Source organism: Aotus nancymaae, unplaced genomic scaffold, assembly GCF_030222135.1.
Source record: "Aotus nancymaae isolate 86718 unplaced genomic scaffold, 86718_ANA_hifiasm-v0.15.2.pri h1tg000020l, whole genome shotgun sequence".
Taxonomy (NCBI): Eukaryota; Metazoa; Chordata; class Mammalia; order Primates; family Aotidae; genus Aotus; species Aotus nancymaae.
Window position 1 is genome coordinate 53,384,847 of NW_026988432.1, and position 19,609 is coordinate 53,404,455.

Consider the following 19,609-nt stretch of genomic DNA (forward strand, 5'->3'; position numbering starts at 1 on the left):
CAGTCTTCTGACAGATGATAGATGAGGCAGCTGCTAACCACTTGACAGAGGAAGAGGCATAGGTGTGAAAGTCTTGCTAAACCTGCCTCTAGTCCCAGATAGTGGCAGCTCTTGTTTTTCTGTTTTTGTTTTTGTTTTGAGACACGGTCTTGCTCTTGTGCTCTTGTGGCTCAGGCTAGAGTGCAGTGGCACAATCACAGCTCCCTGTAGCCTCGACCTCTTGGGCTCAATGGGCTCAAGTGATCCTCCCACCTCAGCCTCTTGAGTAGTGGGGATTATAGGTACATACCAGTACACTCGACTATTTGTTTATTTATTTTTTTAGAGATGGAATCTTGCTCTGTTGCCCAGACTGGTCTTGAACTCCTGGGCTCAAGTGATCCTCCCGCCTCAGCCTCCTAGAACATTGAGATTACAGACACGAGCTACCACACCTGGCATGGCAGCTCTTCTGACTCCCCATCTTTTGACTTTTCAGAGTTCTTTCTTTAGGACCAATGTGTATGGATTTTAGAGTGAGCCCAGGGTATAGTAGTCATTGTGTAACTTTAGACTCTTTCAGTTGCAAGTGTTAGAAAGCTCAAAAACTGATCTCAGCAAAAGTAAGATTTACCGGTTCATATAACTGAAAAGTCGTAGAGTAGAAACCTACTTCACACATGGCTTTGTGCAGAGGTTCCAGTATTAGACTCAGAATCCAGTTTCTCTGTCTTTCAATTCTGCTCCCAATCTTTCTCTCTTTTCACATCCAGCCCCTACCCCACCCCCGCCACAATAAGTGTTGTAGAGCTGCCCCCAACAATGGGTGTCAACTCCAGCCTGACATTCTTACAACTTTAGTGGAAAGAGACCATTTTCCTGGTAGCTCCTGCATGAGTCCCAGGCTTCACTCTGATTGGATCAGTCAGGGCCACTGCCATCCTTGATCTGAAAACTGGTCGCAAGGTTGGAATTATGTTGATTGGCTAGTTGGTTGGAATTATGTTGTTGGATCATGGCTTCCCTGAACCATTCACTGTGATTAGAGGGACTTGGAGGCCTAGTCATATAGGATCTCTGCCTGGATCCCACAGATGGAGAGCAGGCTGTAATGGATCCTCAATATTGGAGTGCTTTACCAAAAAAAAAAAAAAAGGAGTTACTGATACTAGGTGGCCAAATACTCTCAGAAGACCATTTTAAATGTCAGTCTAGTATGTTTTCAGGCAGGTAGGGAATTCTGCAGCCTACAGCAATGCTTCTTGAGCTGTGATCTGCAGCTGTACCAATCTTTGAATTCTTTGTTACCTGTCCATGAGGAGATCAGCTTTGGCACTAACCACACTGTTTAACTGAGCTGGCTTTTTTTTTTTTCCCCCTAGCAAGACGTTTTGAAGAAGGAAGCAATGCATTGATTGACATTCTGTTGCCAGCTCCTTATCTTCTCAAGGACCAGCACTTTGACTGGCCTTTCCCTAGAGTGCAGCCTTTTTTCAGAGATGGGAGTCTCACCGTGTTGCCCAGGCTGGCCTCAAACCCTTGGGCTCACATTATCCTCCTGCCTCAGCCTCCCAAGTAGCTGGGACTACAGATACGTGCCACTGCACCCTGCTGAGAGCACAGTCTTCTTTAATAAGCAAAAAGAAGCTGTTGCAATTCAAAATCTTTGAACAAAGGGAAACAACCAAAAACCAAATACACCCAATTAGAGTGGGAGGAGGGCGGAAAGGAGACGATTATTATTGTTTTCTTGTAAAACAGCTCAACTCAGCATCTTTTCTTTGTTTTCTGAGCTCTTTGTTTCTACATTGTTGCTTAGAAATTCATAGGGTGGATAAACATGAGGCACTCGTACAGTTTGTGTTGGAGAGAAAACAGGCATCAATATGCTGGTGCCAAGCTGTCAGTTTAATGAATCCATAAGGAATGGGGGAAAAGTGCTCCATTAAAATCTGTAGATGTATTGTTATGCAAAACACTTTCAGGTAGCTCTTCTCCATAAAGCCCTCCTTTATCTGACAAGGACTTGAAGTTCTGTTCTCCTGATGTGTAGCTGCTGGGAGGAAGCTGAGTTAACTCTGCACAGATGCTATAGGCAAAGCTTTATTGATTTTTCTACCTCAGACTCCCAACCAAATGATTTACAGAGTTAAGGGAAAGGAGATTTTTCTTGTAGCTATCTATTCAGCACGTAGTTATGCAGGACCTACTATGTACTGGGGGCTTAAAGGCAAATAAGACCTGGTTTCCGACCTTGAGGAACTGAAAGGGATGGGGCAGGAAGTGAAAGACACACAGCTCACCATGGGAGCAGCCACCATGAATGTCTGGCACTACGCATGTGCCAGGCACTTTCTGTCACCAATCTTGATGACATGTGAGTTGGACTTGGCCTGATTTGGGCCTGCTTGGCCAGCTCTCTTACACTGAGTAAGGTCACAGTGATGATGGCTCTGATGGCATGAGTGTCAGTCTTGGAGGGACAGTATGACTTTGATGGCTCATTATGACTCTTGTTATAATTTCCTGGTTGAAAGCCTTCTCAGCTGGATGGGACTGCCCCAGCCTGTGTTGGCCAGTGTTCAGAACACATGTACAAATTCATACATTACTGAGCTTGCTGGAGAGTGGCCATCCTGGCATTAGTGATTTGACTCAAGCCATGCTGTTTTCTTGCTAGGAGGAGGTCAAGGTCTGCTGCTGGAGGAACCCTGGAAATCTAAGTCAAGGCACCTTGACAGGACAGGAATTGTTTTCCTTGCCGAACTCTTTGATCTTGATCCTTCCTAATGGCTTGTTATGGTCTTCCATGAGCATAATATTCACTCAACATACTGGGGATGGAGATGGGATTTTGTGTGTGTGATGGGGGGCGGGGGTTGGTGAGGAAACACACATGGATCATTAAACCCATGTGAGTGAGTTACTCAGTTAAGCAAAATGGTACCTGTGGGTCCCCTCTCCCTTTGTTTGGCTCCAATATCATAAAGGAAGTTGGCTCCACGAAGGAAAAGAGTGTAAATGTTGGTGTGGAATGGAGCATCCACCCCTAATGTCCCTGTTACTGCTGATGAGAGGCAGCTCCCTCTGTCATGCTGTGTTCTCATCACAGGTGATCAGAGTCCAACTACAAGGATTCGCTTTTAAAATGTGGGCTCAGTGGGAATACGGTAAACCCCTTGCCAGATTTTTGTTATCATCTTGCTCCCTCTAAAAATTGTCCTGTAACTCTTATAAAATGACTTAATATTAACATTGAACTCCTGGGGAAAAGCTTCGTGACATTGGATTTGACAAGGATTTCTTGGATATGACACCAAGGCACAGGCAACAGAAGAAAAATAGAGAAATCGACTTCATCAAAATGAAAAATTTTGGTGCGTTAAAGGATACTATCAACAGAGTAAAAAGACAACCCCCAGAAAGGGAGGAAATATTTACAAATCCCTCATCAGTGGTGGGATTCACATATAGACTACATAGAGAACTCATAAAACTTAACAGCACAAAAGCAAACAACCTGATGGAAAAATGGGCAAAGGACTTGAATAGATGTTTCTCCGCAGATGATATTTAAAGACTGATAAAACGATGAAAAGATGCTCAGCATCATTAATCATTAGAAAGATGTAAATCAGAACTATAGGAGATACCACTTCACATCCATGAGGATGGCTGCTACTAAAAAACCAGAGAATAATAAGTGTTGGTGAAGATGTGAAGTTGGAACCCTTGAGCACCATGGGTGGGAACGCACAAGGGTGCAGCTGCTATGGGAAACAGTGTGGTGCTTCTTCAAAACATCAAAAATAGGATGATTCAGCAGTTCTACTTTTGGGTGTACACCCAAAAGACATGAAAGAAGGGACAGGAAGAGATACTTTTGCATCCATTTTCATTTGTCTATTATTCATAATAGACAAAAGGTAGAAGCAATCCCAGTGCCCATTGATGGATGGATAGATAAAATGAATAGATAAAATAGATAAAACAATGGGGCCAGGCGCAATGGCTTATGCCTGTAATCCCAGCACTTTGGGAGGCCGCGGTGGGTGGATCACCTGAGGTCAAGAGTTCGAGACAAGCCTGACCAATATGGTGAAACCCCACCTCTACTAAAAATACAAAAAATTAGCTGGCTATGGTGGCAGGTGCCTGCAATCCCAGGCTACTCGGGAGGATGAGGCAGGAGAATTGCTTGAACCTGGGAGGCAGAGGCTGCAGTGAGCCGAGATCACGCCATTGCACTCCAGCCTGGGCAACAGAGCGAGACTCTGTCTCAAACAAACAAAGAAACAAACAATGGAATATTATTCAGCCTTAAAAAGGAAGAAAATCCTGCCATATGCTGCATCATGGATGAACCTTGAAGACATTATGCTAAATAAGTCAGTCATAAAAAGACAAATACTACGTGACTCCACTTATATCTGGTACTTAGAGTAATCAAATTTATAGAGGCGGAAAGTAGTATGGTGGCTGTCAGGGGTGGAAGTAACGGAGAATGAAGAGTTAGTGTCTAATGGGCACGGAGTTTCAGTTTTGCAAGATGAAAAGAGTTCTGGCAATGGAGGGTGGTGATAATACACCAGTGTGAATGTACCTAGTGCAGTGTGAATGGACGATGCACTTGAAAATGGTTAAGCTGGAAACTTTTTGTGATTTATATTTTACCACAATTTAAAAAAAAAATCACCCAGGTTCTAGTAGAAGTTTTCTTGAGGATTACATGAAAAGGAGGGGGTAATAATGTGTTCTTACGTGTCTCACATAGAACTCCTCTGTGTTCCTGTGGGATATGCATATTTAGTTTAACCAAATTCAAGTTATGTGGACTTGGGTAAAAGTGCGAAGAAAACAGCCATTCCCTGAGAGCAGGCAAGTCCGCCCACCATTCTCACCCATGCATTAATGCCAGGCAGGAAGATGGGGGACCCCTTTAGGCCTTTCTGACTCCCTGGCATCTCTCTTAGGATTAGCATTTTGCCAAATTGGAGGAGCTCCTGGTACTGCAAGGTGTCTATTTTTCATACGGTGAGGCCCTTTCACACCAGGCAGCTATTTTATGTGGTGCTCAAATGAAGGACAGAGAGGATCTCCCAGCTTGTACTAGAGACTGGGAAAGAAGGCACTCTAGTCCTCTGTCCTTAAGCAGTTTGCCATCTAATGGCAGAATAGTAAGATGAATGTAAATAAACACTGTAATTTATGTCATGCAAGTCAATTTATGAATATTCACTTATATGTAAACATATGAATATTCAGATACCTCACCTTTTTCTAGAGAGGATGTGTGGTAGCTTATAAAAATAATTACAGTTAAAAAAAGATGACTACTCTGATGAACAGAATTGTACAAGAAATCTAGGTAAAAGGACTGGCGTGGTGGCTCATACCTGTAATGCCAACAATTGTGGGAGGCCAAGGCTGGTAGATCACTTGAGGTCAGGAGTTCGAGATCAGCCTGGCCAACATGGTGAAACCCCGTCTCTACTAAAAATACAAAAATTATCTGGGTGTGGTGGCGCATGCCTGTAGTTCAAGCTACTCAGAAGGCTGAGGCAGGAGAATCACTTGAACCCAGGAGACAGAGGTTGCAGTGAGCTGAGGTTGTGCCACTGCACTCCAGCCTGGGCAACAGTGAGACTCTGTCTCAAAAAAAAAAAAAGAAATCTAATTAAAAGGTAATAGATGATGTCACAGAGAGATTTAGCACCTAGAAGTTTATACTGTAATATCTCACAACGTAATTACAGTTGGGTCTGAATTCAGCTCTCAGCTTTCTGCAACCGAATAAAAAAGTTACAAAAGTCTGGACACAGTGGCCTGTGCCTATAATCCCAGCCTTTAGGAGGCTGAGATGGGAGGATTGCTTGAGTTCAGGAGTTCGAGACCAGCCTGAGCAACATAGCCAGATCTCATCTCTACAAAAAATAAAATAATTAGCCTTACCTTTTGGCATGTGCCTGTAGTCCTAGCTGCTCAGGAGACTGTGGTGGGAGGATCGCTTGAGCCTGCCCAGGAGTTTGAGTCTGCAGTGAGCTATGATCACGCCACTGCACTCCAGCAAAAAAGTCCACTTAAAACACAATTACAACTAATTGAAGTTTTCCTGAGTCCTCATAAAGGGTAGGCTGGGTGACTCAGTGGGGCAGGTCTTTAATAATATCCTTATAACACAACAGTCACCAGTATCTAGAATTCTTAGTGCCCATGGAGAGAGAATGATGACATAGCACTGTTCAGTAGGAGCAGGTTCTCTGTGGTAAAATCCATGGGTCTCTGGTTATCTGGCTCCGTTCAGGGCCTTAGACTATCCTCTAGGAACATTCTTTCTTTCTTTTCCTTTCCTTTCCTTTCTTTTCTTTTCTTTTTTCTTTTCTTTGACAGAGTCTTGCTCTGTCATCCAGGCTGGAGTGCAGTGGCGCCATCCTGGCTCATTGCAGCCTCTGCCTTCTGGGTCGAAGTGATTCTCCTGCCTCAGCCTCCCAAGTAGCTGGGATTACAAGTGCCCACCACCATGCCTGGCTAATTTTTGTATTTTTAGTAGAGATGGGGTTTCACCACATTGACCAGGCTGGTCTCAAACTCCTGACCTTAGGCTATCCACCCGCTTCAGCCTCTCAAAGTGCTGGGATTACAGGCGTGAGCCACCACACCTGGCCTAGAAACATTATTTCTTGCATGCATGATTTTGGTAAAAATTAGGCAGCCAACAGTTTAAAGTTACTTTCTTTGGCAAGGACCTGGAGGTCAGTTATTCTGTATTGTAGGTTAAGGACACACCTGCATATTTAAAAATCACCCAGATAGAAAGGTCAGATTGACATTCTTTTACAAAAATTAAGAAGCTGACTCAGAACTTGTGCTTGACGAGGGGAGTGGTTCATACCCCTGCAGAGTGACCCAAGCCAAGCCTGTGAGCAGGGTCAAGGCTTTCCATAGGAAACCATTCTAAGTCAGTTCCAACACCTGAACAAATAACCAAGCCTTCAAAATTCCACTCTGGGAAGTATGAGAATCGTGAAATATTTCTAAGTGAGAGTTACCAATTTCTTTTCATAGCCAGATAAAAATGTCAATGGTGCATGGATGAAATGTTGAATTTTCAGCTAATAGATTCTAGGAATAAAGTAGTTGCAAATCGTGTCCCTAAGTAATTTTTTTTTCTTTTGTAAAGGTGGTGAAGCCTTTGGGAAGTGATTAGGTCGCGGGAGTAAAGTTATCATGAATGGGATTAGTGCCTTTATAGTCCCTATGTAATTTAATGAATTTTCCTGCAGTATAGTTTAATTTGGTCAATTACTTTTTTACGGAGTTATATCAAAAATGATGCTTTGCGCTTTATGGTAGCTGATGTTGTGCCATTTTCCCTAATGAAAAAGATGTTGAGGCCATGCCTAGAGTCTCGACAGCGGTGAAGAACGTTACCTAGTTTTCTGTTTCTCTTTAGCAGCAAGCAGATATCTAGATCATCCAAAAGTGGTTTCAAATCATGAAGAGCAGGTGAAAAAGAGAACCAGGACACATTCCTCAGTTTTCTTGCCTATATAATGAGAATGTTAATTGTATCTATCTCATAGGGTTATTATGAAGTTTAAATATATAAAGGTGGAACAGTGTCTGACATGTAGTAAGCACTCAAGATATCTTAGCTACTACTATTGCTTTGATCATTTCTTAGAATTTTTCTTTGATTTAACAAAAATAAGTCCTACTGAACTTGACTCCTTAAAGATAACAAAGGGCAGATTTTCTGAAAGAATCAGTCACTAGGGGTCTCCTGAACTCATGGGTTATAGTTCACATTGGAACTTGTACAGAGTTAGAGGCCAGGGAAAGATTGGTAGTCAAAGTTGCAAACTGACCAGTCACGGTGCCTCACGCTCGTAATCCCAGCACTTTGGGAGGCCGAGGCGGGTGGATTGCCTGAGGTCAGGAGTTGGAGACCAGCCTGGCCAACATGGCAAAACTCTATCTCTACTAAAATTACAAAAATTGGCTGGGCGTTATAGCGCATGCCTGTAATCCCAGCTACTTGGGAGGCTGGGGCAGGAGAATCGCTTGAACCTGGCAGGTGGAGGTTGCAGTGAGCCAAGATAGCACCATTGGACTCCAGTCTGGGCAACAGAATGAGACTCTGTCTCAAAAAAAAAAATTGCAAAGGTCTTTATATATAAAGACCTTTGCAATTTTTTTTGCATCTCAAAATATATATATTTTGAGATGGAGTCTCGCTCTGTCACCCAGGCTAGAGTACAGTGACTTGATTTCGGTTACTGCAACCTCCGCCTCCTTGGTTCAAGCAATTCCCCTGCCTCAGCCTCCTGAGTAGCTGGGATTACAGGCACATGCCACCATGCCCCGCTGTTTATTTTGCATTTTTAGTAGAGGCGGCGTTTCACCATGTTGGTCAGGCTGGTCTCAAACTCCTGACCTTGTGATCCGCCTGCCTTGTCCTCCCAAAGTGCTGGGATTACATGCGTGAGCCACCACCATGCCTGGCCCAATAATGTTTTTGATAGAGCCCTACACAGGCTGATAGAGTGTAACTGGTCAACTGTAGAATAATGGTCTTTAAAGCCTGTTTGCTTCTCAGTAGAAAAAAATGGCTTGAGAAAATAGATTTAAAATTTGTTGAGTGGGAGTAGAAGAAAACCTTTTTAAAAAAGGTATAGGTTTATTCTAAGTTCATCCATTTTAGTTCTTACCAGATGTATTAGTCCATTCTAACCGTGCTATAAAGAAATACCTGACTGGCCAGGCACGGTGGCCCAGCCTGTAATCCCAGCACTTTGGGAGGCTGAGGCTGGCAGATCACTTGAGATCAGGAGTTCGAGACCAACCTGGCCAACGTGGTGAAACCTTGTCTTTGCTAAAAATACAAAAATTAACTGGTTGTCATGGCAGGCACCTGTAGTCCCAGCTACTCGGGAGGTTGAGGCAGGAGAATCACTCGAACCCAGGAGGCGGAGGTTGCAATGAGCCAAGGTGGCACCACTGCACTCCAGCCTAGGCAACAGAGCAAGACTCTATCTCAAAAACAAACAAACAAAACAACCAGAACTACCTGTCTGGGTAATTTATGAAGAAAAGATGTTTAATTGACTCACAGTTCTGCAGGCTGTTCAGGAATCATGGCAGGAAGGCCTCAAGAAACTTACAATCATGGCAGAAGGTGAAGGGGAAGCAAGCACCTCTTACCACAGCGGAGCAGGAGAGGGGGAGAACGAAGTGGGACGAGCCATATACTTTTAAACACCCAGATCTTATGAGAACCACAATCACAAGAACAGCAAGGGGGACATCCACCCCCATGATTTAATCACCTCCCGCCAGGTCCTTCTCCCAGCATTGGGAATTACACTTTGACGTGAGATTTGGATGGGGACACAGAGCCGAACCATGCCAGTAGGTCTATTACTGGTGTCAGTGGACGGCCAGGATTTGGAACACACCAGTCATATTGAACTTTGGACAGTTGGAGGTCCAGGAAGTTTTCACTGTGGCTTGACATAATTTGGGTGTCATAACACTAGGGCTAGAAGGTGTGGGCTTTGCAGTTAGACAGGCCTGGATTGGGGTCATGGCTTTGCCGCTGAACCAGCTGTGAATACTCAAGCAAGTGGCCAGTCTTTCTCAGCCCCATTTTCCTTGTTTATAAAATCAAGGTAATAGCATCTACTAAGAGAGGTGCTGGGAGGAGGTTTAAATAAGGGAATACACATAAAATACTTAGCACTATATTTAACTCATTGTTGGTGACTATTGTCAGTGTACTTTAAAATTAATTCTAGATGTATATATAGTTCCTTTTCCAGAATCTGATCAGAGTAAGGTCCTAGGAAGATTGAGAAAACAGCCTCCAGGTCCTATAATTGAGAAAATTAAGCCTCCTTGAAGTCTAAAGTTGTCTAGAATTCCGTAATCTCAGTTCTAAATCTGATCTCATTACTGATTTTATAGCCAAGGAAGCAAAAAACCATTTACATAAGGTCTTAATTGGATCAGATCCAGCCCCCACTTTAATATTAGCTTTTATGTGTCATGTGATTAACCTGTCCAAGATTTTTTTTTGCTGTCCTTTCAAGCCAAGAATTGGAAGGCCAGGGCCCAAGTCTGGCAAACATGGGCCTAATGCAGAAAGCCGACTTTAAAATATATAATCTCGCCGGGCGCGGTGGCTCAAGCCTGTAATCCCAGCACTTTGGGAGGCCGAGGCGGGTGGATCACGAGGTGAAGAGATTGAGACCATCCTGGTCAACATGGTGAAACCTCGTCTCTACTAATACAAAAAAATTAGCTGGGCATGGTGGCACGTGCCTGTAATCCCAGCTACTCAGGAGGCTGAGGCAGGAGAATTGCCTGAACCCAGGAGGCAGAGGTTGCGGTGAGCCAAGATTGCGCCATTGCACTCCAGCCTGGGTAACAAGAGCGAAACTCCGTCTCAAAAAAAAAAAATAAAATAAAATAAAATAAAAAAATAAAATATATAATCTCTTTAATAATCTTAACAGACATAAAAAATAATTTACAATCTAAAAATTTAAGAGGCATAAAAAGAAACAAAAATAAATTAAAAAAACAAATAGTTTCATTTTAAAAGAAAAAAATTTGAGTTGAACTTTTAATGAAAGATAAAAATAGAAAATTTTTTTTAAAAAGGTAAGAAAAATGTAAGGCAAGAACTCAGAAATGAAACAGTGCGAGTTAGAACAGATTACTAAAATGGTACAGCTATATAAAGCCATAGAAGTTTAAAAACCAAGGTAAAAATATGTCCTCCACAAAGATAAAGAATAAATTCATCTGAAAGTAGGCGAGCAGCATGATTTTGAAGCAGGTCCTCTAAACGGGAGCAATTTACCCAAGCTGATCCTCTGCAAAGCCTGCTGAGGGCGGGGCTACCAGTTAGTGATATTGACACCCTTTGTGCAGTCCTCCTGAGCCATTCATTAAGGTCCTTAACCTGTAGTATTTGGGTCATCCCTCTTGGCAGCTCCAGGCTATGGGGTATTGTTATCCCTGCTTTACAGAGGAGGAAACACAGGTGGTGGAGCTGGAGCCCAGAATGATGATAAAACCCGTGCTCTTATTCTCATTTTTTGCCTTCCAGGAAGCATCGTTATCATTATCAACAAGAAAGATAATAGGCCAGGGGCAGTGGCTCATCATCTCAGCACTTTGGGAGGCCGAGGCAGGTGGATCACTTGAGGCTAAGAGTTCAAGACCAGTCTGGCCAACATGGCGAAACCTGATTCTACTAAAAAAATACAAAAATTAGCCAGGGGTTCTGGCAGGCGCCTGTAGTACCAGCTACTAGGGAGGCTGAGGTAGGAGAATCGCTTCAACCCAGGAGAGGGAGGTAGCAGTGAGCCAAGATGGCGCCACTGTGCGCGCTCCAGCCCTGGCAACAGAGTAAGACTCTGTCTCAAAAAAGACAAAAACAAAAACAAACAAAAAAACCTAAACAACAGAATTCCTCTCCTCCTCATTCTCCCCCCTCACCTTGTCAAGGTTACCTATCCGTTAGGAGAGAATGCCACTCTTAACAAATGTCCCAGCAATGGGAAACGTGCAGTGTATCCTAATAATGTGCTGTTACATTTTTTATATTTTCTCCTCCCATTTTTTTTTGAGAGTTTATCCAGTTATTCAAACATTTGCTTAAGTTCTAAATTACTGAAACATTACTAAATATTTCTTTGATGTGGCCCCTTTCCTTCATCTTCACTGCCACTACCAAGTTCAGGTCACCATCCTGTCCTTCCATGTGTTAGTTTCTGTGGCTACTGTGATAAATTACCACATACTTGGGTGACTTAAAATGACAGAAATGTATCTCTCACAGTTCTGGAGGCCAGAAGTCTGAAATCAAGGTGTGGGCAGGGCTGCACCCGGTCCTGAGCCTCTAGGTGAGGGTCTGTTCCTTGCCTCTTTCAGCTTCTGGTGGCCACGGCATTGCCCAGCTTGTGGCTGCATCACTCCAGTCTCTGCCTCTGTGGTCACATTGCCCCTTCTCTGTGCTGTCGCATCCCTGCCTCCTCTTATAAGGATACGTGTGATTGCATTTAGGGCTCACCCGATAATCCAGGAGAATCTGCCTGTCTCAAGATCTTCAATTTACTCACATTTGCAAAGACCTCTTATTGCCATATCAGACAACATTTACAGGTCCCAGGGATGTGGATGTCTTTTAGGGGGCCATTTTTCATCCTATGGCACCCCTAGACTTGCAGCCCCCTCTGCCTCCTGTCCTCCACCCTGCAGCCTGAGTTCCTCTAAACATGCAGATTGTGTCATGGTCAGCTTTAAAACTCCTCACTGGTTCTGGGGGCCCTCAGAACCATCCTATTTCCCAGTGTGGCCTGTGAATACCTCTCTATCTTCCTGTCCCTTGCTCCTCCCTTCCTCATTATGGTCCACCATGCCCCATTTCTTCCTGTTCCCCAGAGAAGCTGGATCTGCTCTCTCTGGACCTTGGTGTGACACTTTGCTACCTCCTCACTCTTTGTTCGGCCCATGCCGCTTCATGATTCAGTTCTCATTCCTTCACTTCACTTTGAAGTCCAAGTTTTCTTGGCCTTTACTTCCTCCAAGAAAGCTTGCTCTCCGTGTGCCGGGCCGGGTGCACTTTTCTGCGTGCCCCATCTGAGCTCTCACCTGAGGAGCCATGTCCACATTTCACAGGATGCGTTCCCTGCACCTGACACAGTGCCTGACACACAGGAGACTTACCTGTTTGTTAATGAGAATGCCTATAGGAGGGAAACCTCTACATCCACCCACCGAGAGCAATACTGCAGCAAAGGGTGCTAATCCACGTAGAAGTCTTTGCTGGAGTGATTATATATGTGAATGCCAAAAGTTTCCATAGCTCATTATTTTTAAGCAAAAAACCAAGAACCACGTGATTATGAGATCGAAGAAAATATTTTCATGCTTCTTGTTCTGTTTTCTTTCAGGCCATTCCTGTGTTTCTCACTTTGCATAATGTAGCTGAAGTTATCATCTGTGGGTACCAGAAGTGTTTTCGGAAAGAGGTAAACGATCATGCAAAATGCTAGTGTTACTTCCTTGTTTTAAATTTCAAAGAAGCACTTTTCTTTTTGTGGTCCAGATTAGTGTCTGCCTTTTCCTGCCACCAGTCTCCAGGAAAGACTGCCTGACAGTGGTCACTGATATCATGGGACACAGTTTGGACTTTGCTGCAATTCACCAGACATATGTGGGAATATTGTTGATGTGAACAGAGCTCAGCTCCAGGCCAGGCTGACCCAGACCCTTGGGAGACAAGAGTTTGCTGTGGGCCTGGTGGGGAAGCATTCCTATCCCCAGCCAATCCAGCACCGTAGGACGAGGCGTAACAGAGTTTCACACAGGGTTCTGTGGCACTAGCCCAGCCCAAGGAAATTTGCTTTTCTTTGCAATCCCAGCTATACCTCATACCAGCTAGAACAAGCTCCTTCACCTTCCAGGCCTCCATATGTGCAAGGTGGTAATAATAACACCAGCTGAACAAGGCGGTGTTATTATTACTACCTTGCACAGTCCTTGTTTTTCGAAGGACTCAGCAACTACCCCTGTTAAGTGAGTGTTTCCAGCTGTTTCGGCACGCAGTAGGTGTTCTGCACATCAGCAATGATTAAGTAATGTTATTAGAGGTGGTTTTAATTTGATCTTTCTTTGGGGAGTCTTTTTTTTTCTGGAATTTGCTTGTTTGGTTTCACATCAATTTTTGGAACATTTCAATTTATTTTTATTTTAGAGACAGGGTCTTGCTCTGTTGCCCAGGCTGGACTGCAATGGCACACCGATAGCTCCCTGCAGCCTCAAATTCCTGGTGTCAGGTGATCTTTCTGCCCCAGCCTCCTGAGCAGCTGGGACCACAGGCATGAGCCAGTGCACCTGGCTACTTTTAAATTTTTATTTGTAGAGTAGGGTCTTGCTATGTTGCCTAGGCTATTCTTGAACTCCTATGCTCAAATGATCCTCCTCTTGCCTCAGCCCCCGAAAGTGTTGGAATTACAGGTGTTAAACATCACACCCTGCCCAATTTTTGGAACTTCTAAACTATAGAGAGGCCAACTGGCCACCTCAGGCCACATGCTTACAGGTGTGCAGGAAGGGAGCCCGTGGCCATACCCGACCTCCCTCTGTCATCCCACCAGTCCTTGGAGGTGGCTCTGTCAGTCACCTCTTCTCTCTCCTATACTGTGAGCCTCTCCCTTACTGCTGACTTAGTTTCCTGGGCCCATAAACATGCTTGGTGGTATCAGTGCACCGAGGAGAGGATGGGCTCTCCTTCCTGTGTGACAACGAGAGAGAGAAGAGACTCACTTCACCAGCCCTGGAAGGGTGTGTTTACAAAACCAACCCTCACACAGGAAAATCTCAAGCTACCTTGCCTGGGCACCTCCCACTCTGCCTCACCCCTTCTCTCCCCTCCCCTGCCACAGGCCTCAGACAGGGCCGGGCTTGGTGTTGTCCCTGCCCTCTTGTCCCTGTCACCTTCTGTTGCTCCTGCTTCCCCCCGACCATTCCCCTGAGACTGCCCTGGCTGAAGGCACTGGCGGCTTCATCTGTGCAACTCATCATGTCTGTTTCCATGATTGCCCCCCGACTTTCTCCCCAGCCTCTCTGGGTCCCCTTGGCCTCCATGCCCACTTCTCGCTTGGTTCCCTTCTTGGGTCTTGGGCTTTTCCTTCATCTATCTTTCTCTTCCTTTTGTCTGCCTCTTCAGGGCCTCTCTGGGCTGTTTCCTTATGCCACACACTTTCTGGAAAATCTCATCCACACTCATCGTGCCAGCCACCTTCTGTTCATAGAGGACCCGCAAGTCTCCATCTCCAGCCCAGACCTCCCTGTTGAGCTCAGCTCCCCTGCAGCACCCAGGGGCTTGCTGTGCTGTGGTTCTCCCCAGGCATCTGAAATGAAACTGATCTGTTTCTCCAGACCTGCTTCTCACTTGGTAGCCCTAATCCTGGTCATCATCCCCAAGTCAGAAACCTAGGAGGCTCGTTGGACTCCTCGTATCCCCTCCCCACCACATCCAGCCTGTTACCAAGTCTGTGCCTCCTCCACCCTAGTTCAGCCCTCATCTTCTTCTCCAGGCTGCCTGGCTGGGACTGAGGAAGAAGAGCTTGATCCCTTGAGCCTTGGGCAGGGCCTCGAGTGAGTAGCCCTGGGCTTAGACAGTTCTGGTTTTCTATTTGGCAGTCCCACCACCAAGGCTGGGAGGTGGAGGCCTCTCAGCACTTGGGCTGGTCTCTGCGGCTGGGGGTTCCCTGGATGGACACCTGTCTCTGACGTTTGACTTACGGCACCATCATGCAGTTTCCATAGTCCATCAGTTCTAGCATGTGCTTCTTTTCTTTCACATTTTCATCCAATATCTACAGTGGGAAGGCTCTTAAAATCAGTGATGTGACCTGGTGTAATTTCTTTTTCTTTCTTTCTAGTACATAAAATAAGTGGAAGTTTTACAATCAATGGTGTCTTAGGGGAGATACTGCATTATTTTCCCCGTGTCTCAGGCCAGCTTCCCTGAGCCCTGGGACTGAGTTAAAGAATCACTAAATGGTCACTGAGGTTCAGGGGCAGAACCTCTCTGAGAGTGGCTTAGCCCTGGGAACCTGACCTGTGCAAATTCCAGAAAGGCTTCATATTCTCCAAAGGGATTCTTTCTTCTTTTTTATTTTTTGAGACAGAGTCTTGCACTGTCACCCGGGCTGGAGTGCAGTGGCACGATCTCTACTCACTGCAACCTCCGCCTCCTTGGTTCAAGCGATTCTTCTGCCTCAGCCTCCCAAATAGCTGGGATTACAGGCGTCTGCCACCATGCCCAGCTAATTTTTTGTATTTTTACTAGAGACGGGGTTTCGCCATGTTGGCCAGGCTAGTCTCAAACTCCTGACCTCATGATTAGCCCTCCTGGGCCCCCTGAAGTGCTGGGATTACAGGCGTGAGCTACCACGCCCACCCAGGATACTTCCTTATGAATTTAGAAATGAAGATTTACCTGGTCTAGGGACAAGATCAAGGCATCTGCACAGGGTTTTGCTTCCTGATGGGCAGGTCAGAGCCTGTAGACGAGGGTGACTGTAAGACTCAGGGTTAGAAAGTCTTTTAGGGATGTTTCCATCCAGCAGAGGACCTCTTCCATTCTAGAGACCAGGGCAAATGTCTGTCTGAGATGCCCTGACCTTGGAAATAACCGAATGAACACCATAAGATTTTGAATCTTCAACTCCATTTCATCACTAACACAAAACATCATTTCTTGTCAGGACAAACTAGAAAAAAAGTGAGTGGGTAACTTTTTTTCTTTTTCTTTTTTTTTAGTTATTAAACCTTTCTCTCCTTTATAAATCTAAGAAGATTTAAGATGTTGTAGAAAATACAGAGGGAGGCCAGGCACAGTGGCTCATGCCTGTAATCTAAAAGCTTTGGGAGGCCAAGGCAGGAGGATCACTTGAGGCCGGGAGTTCGAGGCTGCGGGAAGCCATGATTGTGCCACTGCAACAGCCTTGGCAAAAGTAAGACCCTGACTCTAAAAACCCAGAAATCAACTGTGTTTCTACTTCTCTGAAGAAACCATGCTATTTTTTTTTTTTTTTTGAGACGGAGTCTTGCTCTGTAGCCAGACTGGAGTGCAATGGTGTGATCTTGGCTCACTGCAACTTCTGCCTCCCAGGTTCAAATGATTCTCCTGCCTCAGCCTCCTGAGTAGCTGGGATCATAGGTGCCACCATGCCTGGCTAATTTTTGCATTTTTAGTAGAGATGGGGTTTCACCATGTTGGTCAGGCTGGTCTCAAACTCCTGACCTCCTGATCTGCTTGCCTCAGCCTCCCAAAGTGCTGGGATTACAGGCGTGAGCCACCACACCCGGCCGAAACCACTCTGTTCTTTCAGACTTTTTTCCTATGCACGTATATGGATATATTTACACGAATGTAAGATACATTCTGTCTTTCCATTTTACAGTTTGTCAGGAATTCCTCTTCAGGCTGTCATCCACATTGGTTGAAGCATGTGTTGACCATTCCCTATTTATAGAATTGTAGGTGGTTTTTAGCACTTTAGGGTTAAAATCTGCTCCATGATGCTGCTGTGATATGTTCTTGATGAGACTTATATTTCTGATGATACAGCTAGGAGCCTTGATGAAGTAATCCCTTATCATCAGGAACACACTTGATGCCACCTCAAAGACTGTTAAATGTTACAACTAGGAGTATTTTGTCTACTGGGTGTAGATTTTACTAGGTTCAGTTTTGGAGAGAAAAAGTTGACCTCCTTGAGACTTCATTCCCAGATTATGAAAATAAACTATCTGGACCCGTAGAGTTCATTTTCACCATCCACAACAAGGTCTTTGTGTATTCATGCACACACACACACACACACACACACACACACACACACACACACAGTTTGACTGTAAGGTGATGCATGGCGAGAGGAATTAATCTAACTACCTTGCAGACTTATTTATTACAGTTTAATATTAGAACACTCCTATTTGTTTATTCATTTGTTCAGCATTTATCAAGTACATATGAAATGTCAAACATTTTGCTAGGCCTAAAGCTGCAGAGATGTAGGAGACACATTTTTTCTTTTTCTTTTTTTTTTTAAGATGATGTCTCACTCAGTCACCCAGACTGGAGTGCAATGGCGCAATCTCCGCTCACCGCAACCTCCGCCTCCCAGGTCCAAGCGATTCTCCTACCTCAGCCTCCTGAGTAGCTGGAACCACAGGCGCGTGCCACCACACCTGGCTAACTTTTTGTATTTTTAGTAGAGGCGAGGTTTCAGTGTTAGCTAGGATGGTCTCGATCTCCTGACCTTGTGATCCGCCCGCCTTGGCCTCCCAAAGTGCTGCGATTACAGGCATGAGCCACTGCGCTGGGCCCCAGGAGATGCATTTCTTAGCCTTAACCCAGAGTTGAATGGAGGGGCTGGCCTGTACACTTGGGCTGGCACAGGGCATGGGTGGGCCAGCAGGTGAGCTCCAGTAAGTCGGCATGGGAGGAGCAAGGAAACCTTCCCTAGTGGTGAGATTTGAGCTGAGTCAGGGAGGATGGGAAGGGACTTTGCAGTTTGACAGGGAGAAAGGGCTCTCCTTGTCAGGCAGGCAGAGGGGGCATCGAGTGGTGGCTAAGGAGGCCAGCAGGGGTGACACCGCAGGACTGGCAGCCAGGCCATAGGCAGCTTCCCTCATTCCTCAGTGCCTCCACTCTCCTCCTCTGTAACATAGAACCCATGACTGTTACCCCAGGATTAAAGGATTCGATACATGTAGAGCCCTTAGAACCACACCTGGCAGAGTGAGTAGCCCTCGCAGTTCAGCTAGCTAACTCAGAGGAATGTCAGCTATTTATTGTTAATTTTGGCAGCACGACTATTTTTTTTTTTTTTGACAGAGCCTCGCCCTGTCGCCCAGGCTGGAGTGCAATGGTGCAATCTCCACTCACTGCAGTCCCTGCCTCCCAGTTCAAGCTATTCTCCTGCCTCAACCTCCCAAGTAGCTGAGATTACAGGCATGCACCACCATGCCTGGCTAATTTTTGGTGTTTTTAGTAGACATGGGGTTTTGCCATGTTAGCCAGGCTGGTCTTGAACACCTGACCTCAAGTGATCTGCCTGCCTCAGCCTCCCAAAGTGCTGGGATTACAGGCATGAACCACCATGCCTGGCCCTTTGGCAGCATGACTCCTGAGGAGTTACATTAACCCATTCAAAACCTTGAGACTTCAATAGGACTTGTTGTTAGATCCTGAAAAGGAAAATGCCTGCCATGAACTCAGCCATATCCAGAGCCCTGGGAGATGGAGCTAAGTAATGAATATATTGCCTGTTTTTGCTCTCTGTATCTCAGGATCTGTGCTGTTTTACTCCGCTCCTTGGAAGGGGCTGGCTCTTTTGGCCTGAAACGTTAGCCCTGGAAGTTCCTAGGTGAACATGCTATTCATGGAAGGGGAAGAGCATCCCTTTAGTCCCTCCTCTCCATTTCTGCTCTTACACCAGGCTGTTGAGGTTTTGGTTATGTTTAGCTCAATTTTTGAGTAACTGCTGGGCGTAGTGGCTCATGCTTATAATCGCAGCACTTTGGAAGGCCAAGGTGGGCAGATCACTTGAGGCCATGAGTTCGAGACCAGCCTGGCCAACATGGGGAAACCTCGTCTCCACAAGAAATACAAAAATTAGCTGGGTGTGGTGGCACACGCCTGTAATCCCAGCTACTTAAAGGCTGAGGCAGGAGAATCGCTTGAACCCAGGAGGCAGAGGTTGCAGTGAACCGTGATTGCGCCACTGCACTCCAACCTGGGCGACAGTGCAAGACTCCATCTCAAAAAAAAAAAAAAGAATTTTTGAATAACACATTTACTGTATGGGAGCAGTTATGCAGGTATGAGCCAGATCACCTTTGCCCCTCTCCTTTTGGTTCTCAAGGGCAAACCTCCCAGCAGGTGGCAGTACAGCACGGTTGGCCTGGTGTCCTGTGCTCTGCAGAGGTAGGGTTGGACCAAGGTCAAGATTAGAATTTAAAGATGCAAGCCACAGCTTTGTACACAAATAGAATCTGTTCATTAAAACAGGGGAAACTTTATTGTTTCGGCACA

The 19,609-nt window shown here is 45.3% G+C and overlaps 1 protein-coding gene across 9 annotated transcripts in view; it reads left to right on the plus strand.

The window, feature by feature from the left end:
• TMEM241 (transmembrane protein 241) overlaps positions 1-19,609 on the plus strand; it is a 155,718-nt gene that overhangs the window by 34,410 nt on the left and 101,699 nt on the right. For 8 of the 9 annotated variants that reach the window (XR_010343634.1, XR_010343635.1, XM_064379342.1 and 5 more), the window contains one exon: positions 12,945-13,022. The exons of the other annotated variant lie outside the window; for it this stretch is intronic. Coding sequence is in view for 6 of the 8 variants with exons in the window: in XM_064379342.1 (XP_064235412.1) it covers positions 12,945-13,022 (78 nt within the window). In the remaining 2 variants the exon portion in view is untranslated. The remainder of the gene's footprint in view (positions 1-12,944; positions 13,023-19,609) is intronic. 9 annotated transcript variants of the gene reach the window in all.